The sequence below is a fragment of the Styela clava genome, chromosome 5 (assembly GCF_964204865.1).
Source record: "Styela clava chromosome 5, kaStyClav1.hap1.2, whole genome shotgun sequence".
NCBI lineage: Eukaryota > Metazoa > Chordata > Ascidiacea > Stolidobranchia > Styelidae > Styela > Styela clava.
Genome location: NC_135254.1, coordinates 15,319,886 through 15,335,809, shown reverse-complemented (window position 1 = coordinate 15,335,809; position 15,924 = coordinate 15,319,886). Strand labels below are relative to the sequence as shown.

The following is a 15,924-nucleotide window of genomic DNA, read 5'->3' as shown; positions in this document are numbered from 1 at the left end:
CAATCCGCGGCTGTTAAAACTGGTAAATAGTTTCCAAATAGCTGCATCATGAAATCCACCAAATAGGTTTCGTGTTTATTTTCGGGATTAAAAATAGACCACAAAGCACTGGTAAAACACGAAGGATATAAACAGGGCAACGGTTCGGTCGATAACTTGACAATGGAAATGTTCCATCAATATTTTGATCCTACAAGTATCTACGATATTATGGAATTCCTCGTGACACAATTCACGTTATCTTGACCCACTGACTGAATTTCACAGGGGTCATGACTTTGAGGCTTTAAATTCTGGTATTTCTTATGATTAGGATATTAGTTTCGTTAAGACGTCACTAAGTTTCGAGTGGAGACATGGCCTGGCGTCCTGAAGTTGCCGGCAATACCTTTAAAGTGAACGTAAACTGTGATCGAGGACTTTTGCTAGCAATTGATTGAAAAAGTTAACCGCGTATCGCTCCGGGTGAGTGGTCGTTGCTACTAGCGCCCGTTCTTAATTCAGGAAAATAAGCAGAAAAGTTCAACTTCGCGGTATCTACCGAGACATCTCGGAAGCACGTTCAACTTATCATAACTGACACGAGTGAAACGTGTCTTTTCATTGTTACTTGAAGGCGGAGTTATACGCTTGAGTAATCTTGTTAACGTTTCGCCCATTGCAAAATTGTTTTTTCCTAAGACTTACCTGATGTTGGGCACATTTATAAACACTTTGCACATTTGTTTACTTAACAATCTTCTAAGCCACGTATGCATTAAAAGAAATCCGTTTCGTCGTAGCCCAGAAGTGATTTTAGTAGTACTGTGTTGCATTGTTGTCGCAAGAGACAGCTGATTCATATTCTATCACATAACAGCTAATGCATGACGATTCATATTTGAACCAATCACAATGCACCACAGATATTTCATTCGACCAATCAGAGATCAACACACGAGCCATGTGCCGAAATATGAGCTACAACCGCGGTGAACGCACTCGTTCTAAATTATTTTACTGGCTTGGACATCGGCCGTACGCATTAAAAGTTTTTTGAACGAAATTTGGGAGTTTTAGTATATTAACATCAGACTGCTTTGTAACTGCAGAATTAAGCATAAAGACGCAGTTCCAGTATAGTTATAGGTACCGGTACTGAAATGTGAACTAACGTTACAGCGTTAATTCTTTGTGGTTTGTTTTGAATGTAGCCTAATTAATTTGTCTTCTGACATTGATATTCTGGTACGGTACCGGTCCGCTCAAGTCTGTATATATATACAGAGTTGAAGTACAGATGCACGTCTATCATACGTCCTGTACATACAGACATATTAAACCTGTAAACTACAGAACTAAACTTGAATTTCTGAATATATGTAAATTTTTCAGTTCATTTAGAGTAAATAAATTCTACTATTCCACTGATTCGAGACATCATCTGGTAGTCAATTTGTACATTTCTTGTTTTCATCTGTTAGTAAAAATTCTTCATAAAAGTCATCTTCAACCGATTGAAATCTCAAGTAAATATTCAATGGTGAGTAAAAAATGAAAATGTGTCAAGTTTTATTCCTGTACCGTATTCATTCTAGTATCCGAATATAAGAATATTGTATTCAATCATTGCAGTACTACCAACTTGTATTACAGTAGGCCTATTACTGTATTACAAAAGTAGAAATGCCAGCTCACTTCTGCACTTTAAAACCAGAAAACTGTAAAAGCTTCCACAATCTGACAATTCTCCAATTTTAAGGCGTAGGCCTAACTAAATAAGTTTAGACATTCTGACTTTGTTGGTGTATTGGTTCAGTCAGTCAGTAGTCTGGTAGTTGAAGTGTTCCACATGAAGTTTTGATTATTTTGAAATTTATTATTTTAATTCAGTAATTGTAGTAAGGTAACTATCTTAGACCTAGATCAACTTAAGTTTCATTGTAGACAAAAGTTCATTACGTTTTCATCTCCTAATACTGTAATATGTGACTGTTTTACCATGTTTCAGATGAAATTGTCATTACTGTTGGTGGCGCTCTGTGCCGTTTGTACATTTGCTGCTGAAGAGCAGAAGAAAGAAACTACTAAAGAATTAAATTATGGAACTGTCATTGGTATCGACTTGGGAACAACATATTCTTGGTGAGTATAAGAAATATGTTGCTCGCTCTAATAATTATTAATAATGTTGATCATTCAACTTTTATTTCTTATAAAATATATATATAACTTATAACTTTTTCAGTGTCGGAGTTTTCAAGAATGGTCGTGTAGAAATTATTGCAAATGATCAAGGTAATCGTATCACACCATCATATGTTGCATTCACTGAGGAAGACAGGCTCATTGGTGATGCTGCGAAAAATCAGCTGACGTCCAATCCTGAAAATACAGTTTTTGACGCAAAACGTCTTATTGGTCGTTCTTGGGATGAAAAATCTGTTCAGAGTGATATCAAATTCTTCCCTTTTAAAGTAGTTGAGAAAAACAAGAAGCCACATATCAAAGTCAACACAAAAACTGGTGAAAAGGTTTGTATTGCAATATTGTTCTCGGCTATCTTGAATATATGAATGTGAATAAAATATTATGTCTGTGACTAATGCTTAAAATTTGTGTTAGTCAAAATGTTCTTTAAAAAAAATGCTCTGGTCTGGTTGTGGATAATTTATGATAATTTCTACTTGTTTACAAACTAGGCGTTATCTTATGAATTGGATATGCATATTATCCATTTCAATTTTTAAGTGGCTCATCTTTCTTCCTAGTAATTCTTTCTTTAGAATTAAATAGTTGACTTTGTTTTCTAGACATTTGCATCTGAAGAAATCAGTGCCATGGTTTTGGGCAAAATGAAAGAAATCGCAGAGGCATATTTGGGAAAGAAGGTTACTCATGCTGTTGTTACAGTACCAGCTTATTTTAATGATGCTCAAAGACAAGCAACAAAAGATGCAGGAGTTATTTCTGGTCTGAAAGTCTTGAGAATCATTAACGAGCCGTAAGTCCTGGTTTTGTGTATATAAGTCCCATGCTCTTTATGATTTGGACATTTTTTTAGAAAATTTTTTTTATATGCAGAACTGCAGCTGCCATTGCATACGGTCTTGATAAAAGAGAGGGAGAGAAGAATATCCTGGTCTTTGATTTGGGTGGTGGAACTTTTGATGTATCTTTGCTTACAATCGACAATGGTGTTTTTGAAGTAGTTGCCACAAATGGAGACACTCACTTGGGTAGGTTTCATGAGATATAGTCCGATGGGTGTAAAAACTTTACTCTCAAGGAACTTGAATCAACTTAATCAGTATGAGTCTGCCTTTGTTGATGAAACAGCTCAATCAATCATGCTTTTGATCCAACCGTTTTTGTGATCCTGACATAAGAGCACCCTGAGCTGCTTTTACCTTCACATATTTCTGTGGAAAATATGTATGGAAATACTCTAAAGCAGGGGTTGGCAAGGTTTTCGAACCAGGGGCCAAAAATTTTGCACACCTACACTGGCGGGCCATGTAAGTGTGGTGGCATAAAAAAAATAACATTTTAGGATTATGAACAATATTTACAGTGTTACAAAAGCAAAAGTGGGAACCGGTATGAATGCCTTGTGCCAAAACTAAATTTAACAGCAATCTCAACAAATACATGAGCTATATTTAGCTAAAACATCAAAATTTGATGTCGGTTTGGTTATGGCAGTATCGGGCGGGCCAGATTGAATTACCCAATGGGCCGTACTTTGCCCATGTCTGCTCTAAGGCAAAATTTTGTCGAATGATTCGCGAGTCTCTTATTGAATATCACTTGTGTATTTATAGTAACCAATGCCTATTTTATATAAAGGTGGCGAAGATTTTGATCAACGTGTTATGGACTACTTTTTGAAATTGTACAAGAAAAAGAAGGGAAAAGATGTAAGAAAGGATAACAGGGCTGTACAGAAACTCAGAAGAGAAGTGGAAAAAGCAAAACGTACTCTTTCAACCCAACATAGCGCCACAGTTGAAATTGAAAGTTTCTATGAAGGCGAAGACTTCTCAGAGACATTGACCAGAGCTAAATTTGAAGAATTGAATATGGTAAGCCCTGGCATGTCAATTTTTTCATCATTTGGTTACAACACTGGTTAAGATGTTTCCGATTTACCTGTTTGGCGCAAATCTTGTTTTTCGAGAATGAATTCTTGTAGGGGTAATCCTTTTTGATAATATCACTTGTTCACTGTAGGGTGTTTCACAAAAATATTTAACCTAACGTTAATTGTTTTATTTTGCCAGGATCTTTTCCGTTCCACTATGAAACCAGTTCAAAAAGTCTTGGAAGATTCAGACTTGCAAAAGAAGGAAGTCCATGAAGTTGTATTGGTGGGAGGATCTACTCGTATTCCTAAAATCCAACAACTTGTTAAAGAATTCTTCAACGGAAAAGAACCAAACCGTGGTATCAATCCTGATGAGGCTATCGCTTTCGGTGCTGCTGTACAAGCTGGAGTATTGGGCGGAGAGGAAAACACTGGTAAGAAGGTTTTTGTGGCAACAATAATTACATGGTCATTTGATTCTAAAATTTCTACATTTTAGTTGGATATTTTCGATAAAGCATTATTGTGTTATACTTTTGACTAACTACATGTCAGTATATAATTTTTTGTTGTTTGTTTCATTCAGGTGATCTTGTCCTGCTTGATGTCTGCCCTCTCACTCTCGGTATTGAAACAGTTGGAGGCGTCATGACCAAGCTCATCCCTCGTAACACTGTCGTCCCTACCAAAAAATCTCAGATTTTCTCAACTGCTTCAGACAACCAACCCACTGTGACAATTAACGTTCTGGAAGGTAAGCAATTTAATAAGCATTAAGAAAAGTTCGTCTTTAAGACTTGACGATATGACTCTCATTGAAAAATAATTTCCGTTAGTATATTTTCTAACTTTTTGATTAAATTCTTAGGTGAACGTCCAATGGTTAAAGATAACCATCATCTTGGTAAATTTGACTTGACTGGAATCCCACCTGCACCGAGAGGAGTACCTCAAATCGAGGTAACCTTCGAGATTGATGTGAACGGTATCTTGAGAGTATCTGCTGAAGACAAGGGAACTGGTAACAAAGAAAAGATTACCATTAAAAACGATGATAATAGACTTTCAAAAGAAGATATTGAACGTATGATTAAAGATGCAGAGACTTATGCAAGCGATGATCAAAAGGTTGGTAAATAGAACATGTTTATATACTTTCTTTCCCAAATTCCTAAAACTCCAGTTTTCTGAAAATAAGTCGTTGAGTGGGGAAATATAGGATATTAAAGTTCCATGCCAAAAGTTGCTGTCGTGGCTTTTTGCTCATGTGATGAGACTAGTAATACGACAAGTGGTCATCAAAATGCACTACTTTTTGTTTGAGATTTTAATCTCATATTTGTCTCTATTTTACTGGGGGAGAACTTATTGGTGATGCCTATCGGGTTATTGAGAGTAACTTCACTTACTAAATTTTTCTCAGGTGAAAGAAAAGGTAGAAGCAAAGAACGAGATTGAAAGTTATGCTTATTCTTTGAAAAATCAAGTTGGCGATAAGGAAAAGCTTGGCGGTAAACTCTCTGATGATGACAAGGAAAAGGTAACAACTGCTATCGATGAAACTATCAAGTGGATTGATGAACATCAAGAGGCTGAAAAGGAAGAATTTGAAGCGCAGAAGAAAAAATTAGAAGAAATTGTTCAACCCATTGTTTCTAAGATTTATCAAGGTGCTGGTGGTGCAGAAGGTGAACAACAACAACAACAGCAAGAAGAAAAGGACGAGTTGTAATAAGACTCTCAAAAAAAACTGAAAAAAAATATAGGATTAATCGGACTTCCGCTCTGGGTATTGGGAGTCCAACGTATGCAAAAAGAGATCGTATATAATGCACTTGTGAAATCAAGTGGTTAATCAGGACGACTACTGGTTTTTTCCATTGTTAATTTTCAATTAGCGATCTTTCCGTACTGTGTATTTAGACGTGAATAACGGCATCTTCCGTTAACACCCTTGCAGTCGACTTTTCTTGTGGCTACTGCTTTACGTTGTCGCGATATTTGGATTTTGTTCTCTAGACATTATTTATTTGTTAGAAAATATTATGCGTTGACTTTCATAACATGGTCTATTTTGGAGATTGTGCACAATATGAGCGAGTTTTGATAAAATTGCTGGTTTCAGTTTAGTTGTATGTCCTAGTCAGATTAGTTTCTAGTATTTACCCCCGGCCATGTTCATTAAATTCTTTTGCCAGGTGGATGTTCTGACAGTAGCGACTTGGAATTGTTCCATCTCCTACCAACCACTGTGTGAAATGGATATCTATCATGTCATGTACTGCCTTTACCTGGTCGGTTGTCGCCTGATTGGGGCAAGTCCAGTTTATACTTCATGAATGGTATCCGAATCCAGGAGTCAGACTTTGCCAGGTCACAGACGGTAAAAGTCTGCCTATTTGTTTATAGCCTCTTACGTCCTACTGATGCCCTTAAACATTGTAATTCTACTCGAGGAAATATGCATCTAAAATGAAGAAATAATCGCCTACTGCATGGTGACTTTTTCAAAGTTCTGAAGCAATTTAAAACATTCATGACTTGTAGAATTTGCGGAGCGCCTGCTAAAGAGTCGGTACCAAAAATTCCAAACAAGGAAATTTTTAGTATCCTGAATCCGAAAAGATTAAATCCGCATCAAGTAATCGGTATTTATTCCATCGTCTTAAAGAAACTACGTTTTATGTGAACAGTAGAAAGAGATTTGAATATGGCATTTCAGGGTGAAATGTGGCTCGAGAAACCAAAACTGGTTAACGAGCAGCGGCACCAAAGTTACTTTAAAAAGACATGCCTATAATACATTAAGGACGTAAACACATCTCAGTAGTCCATAGTTGTGATAGGCGCATCTAGAAATCGAATCCGATTCGAAAATACGAATGCAAATCATAAAAAGCTAAGCATAGTTTAACGATACACAGCGATTACTATGAGCATATGCCATATTCTACTTTTAATTGGGACAGATCACTTTCCATATTTTTTATAATCCTTTATTCAATATTTATGACAGGGGCCGACAACCTACCCGCGACGCTTCACTAAATGATAGTAACAAAACATCCGTTTTGACGAATATATTCTTTAGACTAAATTAGATTATAACCTAACAATTATATAATTCACAATTACTCGTTTAATAAGCATATAATTTAATTATAATTAAGCAAATGGCAACAAAACGCAGAAAAGTTGATGCTAAGTGCAAAGGGTTCAATGGCGCTGAAAGTATTCAAATGGAATTTTATAAGATGCAATGAGGAAATAAATCTATATTCTATTCGAGATATGTATCACTGTTTGATTTTTATTATAAAAAGTACCATCTGTTCGGTTTTTCAACTTTCTTAAAATATGTGCGGCCCGCCAATGACTTACAACCTTAATTTTGGCCCGCGAGCGACAAAAGGTTGTCGGCCCCCAAATTTATGACATTGTCTGAATATTTAGGATTCAATTCTTGCACCTTAAGAAGGCCTACACCCCGCTATAAAAAACAACCCTTTATTTTTGTTTGTACCCTGTAGGCCAGGGGTCACCAACCCGTTGCCCGCGGGCACCAAGTCGCCCGTGAAGACCACATGAGTCGCCCGCCCGCAGGTGTGTTTCGAAATAAGCTTAATAACGGCGCTTATCAGTAAGCTACATCAATCAATTGTTGTCCCCCTATTCTTGTACTAATCACACATACATGGGAACTGGGAATGGCACTATATTGATTATTGTAACAATCACCCTGATTTGACCTCAGCAATGTGATGGGTCATTTTTTAATAGTCTTCCAATTATGACTTCACACAGATATCACCTTCCACTAATCCGCGTTTTTTCACGTTCAGTTCTAAGTATTCTATGGCGTCTAAAGCTGCCGCAAAACCACGGCGGTATTCCCGAACCATGGCCCACAATGGCCAAGCGAAGACTCACGGCGACAGACTTTTTTGCTGCCACATACCAATAGAGAGCTGCCGTTATCGCGGCAGCAAATTGAAAACCAATGGCATGTAAAATTTTCCTGCCGGTCGGCCGTAAAGACAGAACTGCCCCTGACGGTGACAAATATTGAGACTATTGTTTGGTTCAACTGTTCAACCTATCTTTGTGAATCAACAATTTTTCATATGTACTTCACCAGGAACAAACTCGGAACACGCCTTTCTGATGATCTGCGGGTCTCGCTCAGTGTTACAGTGTCAAGTTACGCGCCGCAGTACAACACTCTGTAACATTTGATGGTACAACTGTTGAGTCCATTTTATCCTAGGCTTGTGCAGAGTGTTTGTCAATAACCCAATTTGAAAACACTCAGTTTTAAAATGCAACGCAAGTGTCATTGATAGAAATTATTTCAACGTTGTGATAATCGTTTGATTTCCTGAAGAATCCTAGAGTTTATCAGTGGTCTATTTGACTAAATACCAGTAATTAATAATAATTTAGGCTTAATCGAGCAGACTGACTTTTTTAAAAGTGTACATTGAACTGGTAGCCCTCGGCTTAATCTATACCCAGAAATTAGCCCTCGGATTCGAAAAGGTTGGTGACCCCTGCTGTAGGCTATACAGTGTACAGTTTACCAAGGGTTCGTAACTCTTGCAATTTTGCGAGCCTGCTAAACTCTTCGCTATTCCGTAATCTCCCGTCGAACTCAATCGTGGTTGAAACTAGGAGCGAGAGCATACCTTCATAAAGGGGGGAGGGCTGATTTTCTGCAAGGTTATAGCAACTGATCTTTGTTGTGTAACTGTAACAGATCCCAATACCTGCGTGGAAATAAATATTAATGTATCACAATGGTGTCGGCGACAAGAAAGCGGGAGAAACAGGTAGTTTTGTTGTATATGCGGGGGAACATGCAGGGAATATGACGGCGCGGCGGTGTGGCTCATCGTGCTAAGCGTTAGGAATACGCTCGCCACCGCACCTCTGATCACTCTGCGTGGGTTCGCAGGTCCGAATCCCATGCGGGATCGTTATGTGCGACGGGATTACTGGACTCCTCGCCGCCGTAGGGTGGTTCACGTAACCGCTGGCCGGTTACGGCTTTCTCTACCATCAAGTCCATGCTTCCGGAAACAAATAATCAACTAATCCCATACCCGACATGGAATGGTAACCGGACGAGAGGCCGTGGTTCCCCATATGGTTATTGGTTAAGCCGTTTTATCGGCTTTCTTCTGCTCTGGGATAAATACGTAAATCCATATCTATATCCAACACGCGAAAAAACTTATAAAGCGAAAATTGGTGATCCAAAAGATGACAAGCTAGGCCAGTGGTTCCCAAACTATGGGAAACCAAAGGAATCTTAGTGGGTCGTGAAAAGATGTAGAAAGCATTAAAAAATATAACGGTTATTAGGATTAGTGGTGACTCGAATACGTAAATCTTCGAAAAAACAAAATACCGTAAATTAAATTCTAATCTGTCAATTTTTCCTTTTTTACGCATAGCAGTTTTGTGCACTGTACAGCACTTCTTACCGTTCAGGCCAGGTCTTATTTTCGAGGAAACACGGTAGTTTTACGATGATTAGCCATTGCTGTGTTCTGTACGGTATGTTAGTCGTTTGTTCTGTATTATGTCATAAAAAATTTAAATGGGTCGCCATAAGCTGTGGTAATAAATAGTGGGTCGCAACCCTAAAAAGTTTTGGAACCACTGAGCTAGGCTATTTTATGAGTTGTACGTGTAAGTTCATATATCTGCGATGAACCATAGTTATTTTTGCATAATCAGTAGGTTGGGTAATAGAAGGTTTACATGATATACGGTACAACCTAGTAGTATATATTTACGGTACAACTGTTTAAGAAGACGTCGAACCCCTGGTTAAAAAAAACATCAAAATACGTCATTCCTATCCTGAGCGCAAGAGGTCAGGGGTGATACAAGTCTGTTAGCGACCTCGGCTCTGACGCTTGGTGAGATAGATAGTGTTTGCTGTTTGGGTGGAAAACCTAATAATGCTTGACAAGGACCAGGAAATGGCTCAAGAAGAAACGCTTAGATGGAAGTCAATATCTTATACACATGTTGAATATGAAGAAGGTGAGCTGTGTTCTTTTGTAAAATATATGCTAATTTTGCAATTAATATACCGGTACCTAACTTATACCGGTACGGTACGGTAATGTTAAACGTGAGCTTTGGAGCATGCTAATACAGTAATAGTAATACTTTAATGACACACTCCAGCACTCTGATTTTAAAAGCAAACTCGGAGTCAAGATATTTTTAATTAAATATCCCAGATACTAAACTTTTTTATTAATTTACCTGATTTGGGATATGCTTCAACATTTGTCTGCAGAAGTTGACAGATTTATCTACGACTCAATGTCTTCCCATATGCACAATATACTGGTATTATTCCGTCCAAGTTTGCATCTAAGATAGTAAAAGTAATATTCATAGCAAAACAATAACATTTTGATTGAGTGTATACATACAGACATATTTCAAATGTCTGAATGTTGTAGTAATTTCCATACTCAGAATCCATTATATTTCTTTGTGATTAAATAGATCATAATATTCTTATTTTCTGGTATAATTTCCAGTTTCTCATGATTATTTTGAATATTTTGTTAAAATTCTTGAAAATTTTACTGAGTTTCATTTTCAAAGAGCAAACATTTTGTGTTTAGGTGATTTATTCGGAAAACTATTGGCATGGACAAGTCTTACTCCAATATTTATTATGGTTGGATTTGCCACCCACATATATTTTCGAAGAGAAGTGCATACAGTAAGTGGTAATAATACTACCTGTATGCAGTAATAGTATTACCAGTATGTAGTAATGGTAACCCCTTATGTTTTATGTAACTTGATTGATATAATTCTGCTTACTCTCTACACGATTCTGACATAAAACTGCCTTCCGTCACAAGGTAGCACATTTTTACATTATTATGTCATTTCTCTAATTATCCATGTTTTTTTATTTTATTATTTTGGCTATTAATAGAATTTAGGATGTATTTATTAGATAATAAAATATTTTACAGATAACGTACATGATCGGTCAAGTGTTAAATGAATTATTCAACTCCGTACTGAAGAATGTTATCAAAGAACCCCGACCACCCAGCTCACATGGGGGAAATCTGAATATATATGGGTGGCCTTCTGCTCATTCCCAATTTATTTGGTTTTTCATTACTTATTTATTGCTTTTTATATATATCAGGTGAGTATTTGCTTGACTAGATATATAGAAATATTACGATGACATCTGTTCCATCTAAAACTGTACTTCTATGCACATCCCCTCAATAAAACATCTGGTATATTGACAGCTCAATTGGGTATACAGCTCTGATTTTCAATGGCTTCACTTTCCCAGTAGAGTTTATGTATTTCATGCAAATCATATATTTGGTGTCTTAATAAAAATAAACTAGAGTACCATTAAATATCTATGCCTTGTACAGGAACAGCAAACAACATGTGTTATATCCTGTTTTCACTGACTGTTGAAATTCTGTGTGTTTTTGGCCTAAATTGCTGATGCTATTGATTTATCTATATATATGAATATTACATTGTTCATTCCACATATTCCCATTTTTCTAGGTCACAGAGCAATAACAGCACACTAGGCACACTGTGGAAACATGCCATGTTCTTCTTATGCATTTCATTCGCTATTTGTGTATCATATAGTCGTGTGTATCTTGTGTATCACACGACTTGGCAGGTGTTTTGCGGGGGTGTGCTTGGCTCTACTGGAGGTTTCATTTGGTTCATATTGACACAGGTAATTTCATGCATTTTATTTTGTTAGTTTTTTTCCAAGTTTATGGTATATGAATCGAACTTCATTTTTTCAGACATTATTCACTCCGTTGTACCCAGATATTGTTAATTTAAAACTATCTGAAGTACTTTTGTTGAGAGATTCTACTTTGATCCCGAACATTATGTGGTTTGAGTACACGACGTCAAGACAGGAGTCCAGGTTACTAGAATCTTATGCATTTTTATAAAATTTATCAATAAGTATTTTTTCTGGAATTTTACATCAATTCAATGTCATCAAAAGCTAGTTCGCAATGTCAATTCCATCAGTGATCAAACATAAAGCTCATATTAACTTTTGCAACCTGGGGTGTTTGACCTATAATAGCGAACTTATTGGGACACTGCACTAACTCCATGTGCGCGTGCTCAGCTATACAGTGCAATTACATGAAAACTAGCAATATCAATAGGCTGGTATCTCCTCCCTGACTTTATGGAATATTTATTATCCATAACTGTTTACTTTCATCTCAAGTTACAAATCCATCCTACCTATCTTACATATTGCATTGGCTTATTCAATTGTTTATTATTTGTTTAAATCAAAAGCTTTGCGTTCGAATGGTATTTTTTATTCAGATCAAGACTGAGAAAGATGCCAAACAAAGTCCAGTGAAAATGTGCAATTTGTTGGACTTGGCAAAAAGTGGAGTTCAAAGATTATCAAAGAATGGTTGAAATATTAGTAGAATATGTATGAAGATGGTGCCTACGTTGTTGCTTGATTTTATAAATAATTTTTCTAATTTCCTGGACCAAATATGAACAATTTTATTTCATTGCGATACGGGTACAAATTAGTGTTTACCTCTAACAAAAAAAAATTTGCACGTTTGCTGCCATTTGTATCATTTTATAATCACGTTTTGAGTAAATTAATCTAATAACAATGTTTTCACTAAGCTGTTTCACATTTTGTTTGAGTAGTGTACTAGGGAGGGCGCTGAAATAGGGTACACATCATTTTGTCCAGTCCTTGGATTATGTTTTTAAAAACTGATATTTCTGTATGAACATACATAGGCAATGTGTTACAAGCTTCTTCAAATTTATCTCCCTCTTGCCAACGGCTACACAGGACGATTCCCAGAAAATAGTAACGTTGACGCGCGCTCCTCTGGTGTGATTTTACCTTTCGGTGCATGAAACAAAATCAAACTCCTCCACCAATAGATTGTCCCCTCACGTCTTTTGAAGCATTTCAGTTCCGGTTTTTCCTACAAAAGAAAAAGTCTGTGTATGGTGAAACTTATCTGCAATAGGCGGATAATTTAGAGTTTAGACTCGTAGTTTGCTTTTTAGTTTATTATGGAATCATTTCGACATTGCTGCGACGCTACAGTGACATCTGTGAGGCTCTAAATGTACGAAACGTGTTCCGCAAGAAAACCAGCCCTGAGGAAGGAAACTGATGAAGTTTAAATCAATGGTTCCCAATCAAGGTCCATGGACCACCAGAGTGTAACATTAAAATTTTGGATGCTCATGAGTTTTGAATGCATATTGCATTGAATAGTAATATGGATGTACCCCAATTGCGGTCAGATCACCAAAAGGCGACAAATCAAGGCTGTTGCCTATTAATACCGTACATGAAAAGGTTTCTGATAGAGCACATTTTATATTATTCCCCTTCAGAGCAATTTCTGTGTGCATTTTCATTGGAAAGCTTTGTTTCCAGTGGGTGTCACTTGTGGAGATCAATAATGTCCGTTCTATTATACTTTCATTCAATTATCGGCGCGGCGGTGTGGCTCAACGGTCTAAGCGTTAGGAATACGCTCGCCACCGCACCTCTAATTACTCTGCGTGGGTTCGCAGGTTCGAATCCCATGCAGGGGTGGTTATGTGCGAGAGGATTGCTGGACTCCTCGCCGTCGTTGGGTGGTTCACGTAACCGCTGGTCGGTTACGGCTTCCTCCACCACCAAGTCCATGCTTCCGAAAACAAACAATACAGTAAAAAACTAATCCCATACCCGACTTGGAATGGTAACCGGACGAGAGGCCGTGGTTCGCCATATGGATAAGCCGTCTTATCGGCTTTCCTCTCCCCCGGGATAAATATGTAAATCCTATCCTATCCAATGGCATTGAAATAGTTGTAACCAACTGCTATAAATCGTATGGCTTCTAGTACGGTTTTCGATCTTTATTCTTGTATAATTTTTATATAAACAAAAATGCTTAATTCGCAAAACTCACCCTTTCTTATAAAAACGGCGGCAATAATTTGCAAAAAAAAAAACGAAAACTAAAGTGAAAATTTTGAAGAAACGAGATAGAAAGACGGAGTGGCAGCGACAACAAAATGTTCAGAAAGACAGATATATATGTCAATAGGAAAAAAGTGTAATAAATCTCAAAATTGGGGACGAAATATAGCGCCGTGTTGGACGCAATTGAAAACAAAAGCCAAATGTACCGCAATGAAATTTGGCTATTGTTTTGTCCGATGAACCCTAACCTTTTTATTTTATGACTCTTTTTTATACCCCAATTTAGCCCAACGATCCATGGCTCACTTACATTGGGGAATTTACCCGCTATAAAGTGTGAAACAGATGACAATGTATTCGAATGAATGCGAGCGCTGTTTTGTCACATCGACCATATCAACTAAAATTGTATTGTTAATGAATCTTCATTGATTTAATAAAACAGCGTGGTTGAATTTGCGACCATTCTCTTGCATAGTTTTCGACAAAGATCACAGGTCTTTCCGGAAAGTGGAAAAAATCGTCTCAAATTTTTGTTTAATTTTTGCTTCTCTACTACAAAACATGAAAACATTCAACTAGAAGGAGTGAAACATAAAACACGAACGCTAATAATAATCAACATTCGGGCGGTCCTTCTGAATATGTCCAATACGAAACGTGCCGAGTACAACCATCAACTCAACCAAATTGACCAACTGGTGGCTGGTTCCGGCTTCGTTCACCATCAAGTTCGTGTATCTGAAACGAGTAACTAGCTATAACTAATCCCACCCATACCCGACATGTACATGGTAACCGGACAAAAAGGCGTGGTATGCCATAAGATTAAGGCACATATGATACGATAACGGCTTTCCTCTCATCTGGGATAAATATGAAAATCCTATTCTATATCCACTTTTTAATTTGCGAGTGGCTGAGCATCGATATTTGATGTTCATTGGAGCGTGGAATATTGCCCTAGGTCACGACGCCGAGTTTCGTAACTAACCACTGAATTGACGTGTATTTATAAGTTTTTATCACTGGCCCACGTGAGTGTGATGATTAATCTCGGCAAATTATCTCTCAGTCTGTAATAGAGGCTTTGCAGTGTTGTGATCCGCAGACGCTAGCCGCGATTGTAAGAATATTCTACTGGGACAGTTATCAAAACAAAACAAACTGATAAATGAATTGCAGTTGGAGCAAGGTGGTTACCGGTAGGTTGTTGAGAAGTGAAAGGTCCCTATGACCCTATAGTGATCTAATCAGATTGCCTTACTGCTTCTTACGTACGGTGAGTTAGTTAGTGTACATGTACAGATGTATGATTATCAATTATCGTCTATTAACATACAGTAGACGTAACTGGGTTTGTCAGTTTTCTGGTTTGTGGTTGGACTTGGAATACTTTCGGTCATGTCTGTATGGATAAATTGATAAGATTATTGATAGATTTATCATCGCAGCACTGGTTTTTGCTTGTCAGTGTCAGGTTTTTCATATAATTAGTTGCCCATCAATACAATCCAGCACTCACTGGCCACATATTTAAAGTGAATAAATTGATATAATTGTTTCATTTCTTTATTTGTTATTGTTACTCTGAAAAAACCTTATTCTAATGTCCTAACCTAACCTATGCGCTGTGTCATGGGATTTTATATTCAGTTTGTATTTCTGGTAATTCTGTATATATATCTTTATATTGAGGTCTGGTCCTTTGCATAAGATAAGCAGGAATGTGATCACTCGACAGCTCGACCTATTTATCCCAACGTTGTAAGTTCATTGACTTTAGTCAGTAAGTACTAGACTATTTGATTCAACATCTTAACATGAG

The 15,924-nt window shown here is 37.2% G+C and overlaps 2 protein-coding genes across 2 annotated transcripts; both read left to right on the top strand.

Annotated features, from left to right (window-relative positions):
• Positions 1-1,264: 1,264 nt before the first annotated feature.
• On the top strand, positions 1,265-6,178 carry LOC120344158 (endoplasmic reticulum chaperone BiP-like). The gene is made up of 10 exons (XM_039413253.2): positions 1,265-1,522; positions 1,991-2,124; positions 2,228-2,513; positions 2,793-2,983; positions 3,064-3,218; positions 3,829-4,064; positions 4,263-4,500; positions 4,653-4,820; positions 4,935-5,194; positions 5,490-6,178. The coding sequence occupies exons 1-10, from the start codon at positions 1,280-1,282 to the stop codon at positions 5,796-5,798; spliced, it is 2,220 nt and encodes a 739-aa protein (XP_039269187.2). The 5' UTR covers positions 1,265-1,279; the 3' UTR covers positions 5,799-6,178.
• Positions 6,179-9,925: 3,747 nt separating this feature from the next.
• LOC120344477 (dolichyldiphosphatase 1-like) lies at positions 9,926-12,780 on the top strand. Its single transcript, XM_039413713.2, has 6 exons — positions 9,926-10,120; positions 10,720-10,820; positions 11,083-11,264; positions 11,651-11,834; positions 11,908-12,035; positions 12,458-12,780. The coding sequence occupies exons 1-6, from the start codon at positions 10,036-10,038 to the stop codon at positions 12,492-12,494; spliced, it is 717 nt and encodes a 238-aa protein (XP_039269647.2). The 5' UTR covers positions 9,926-10,035; the 3' UTR covers positions 12,495-12,780.
• The last annotated feature ends 3,144 nt before the right edge of the window (positions 12,781-15,924 follow it).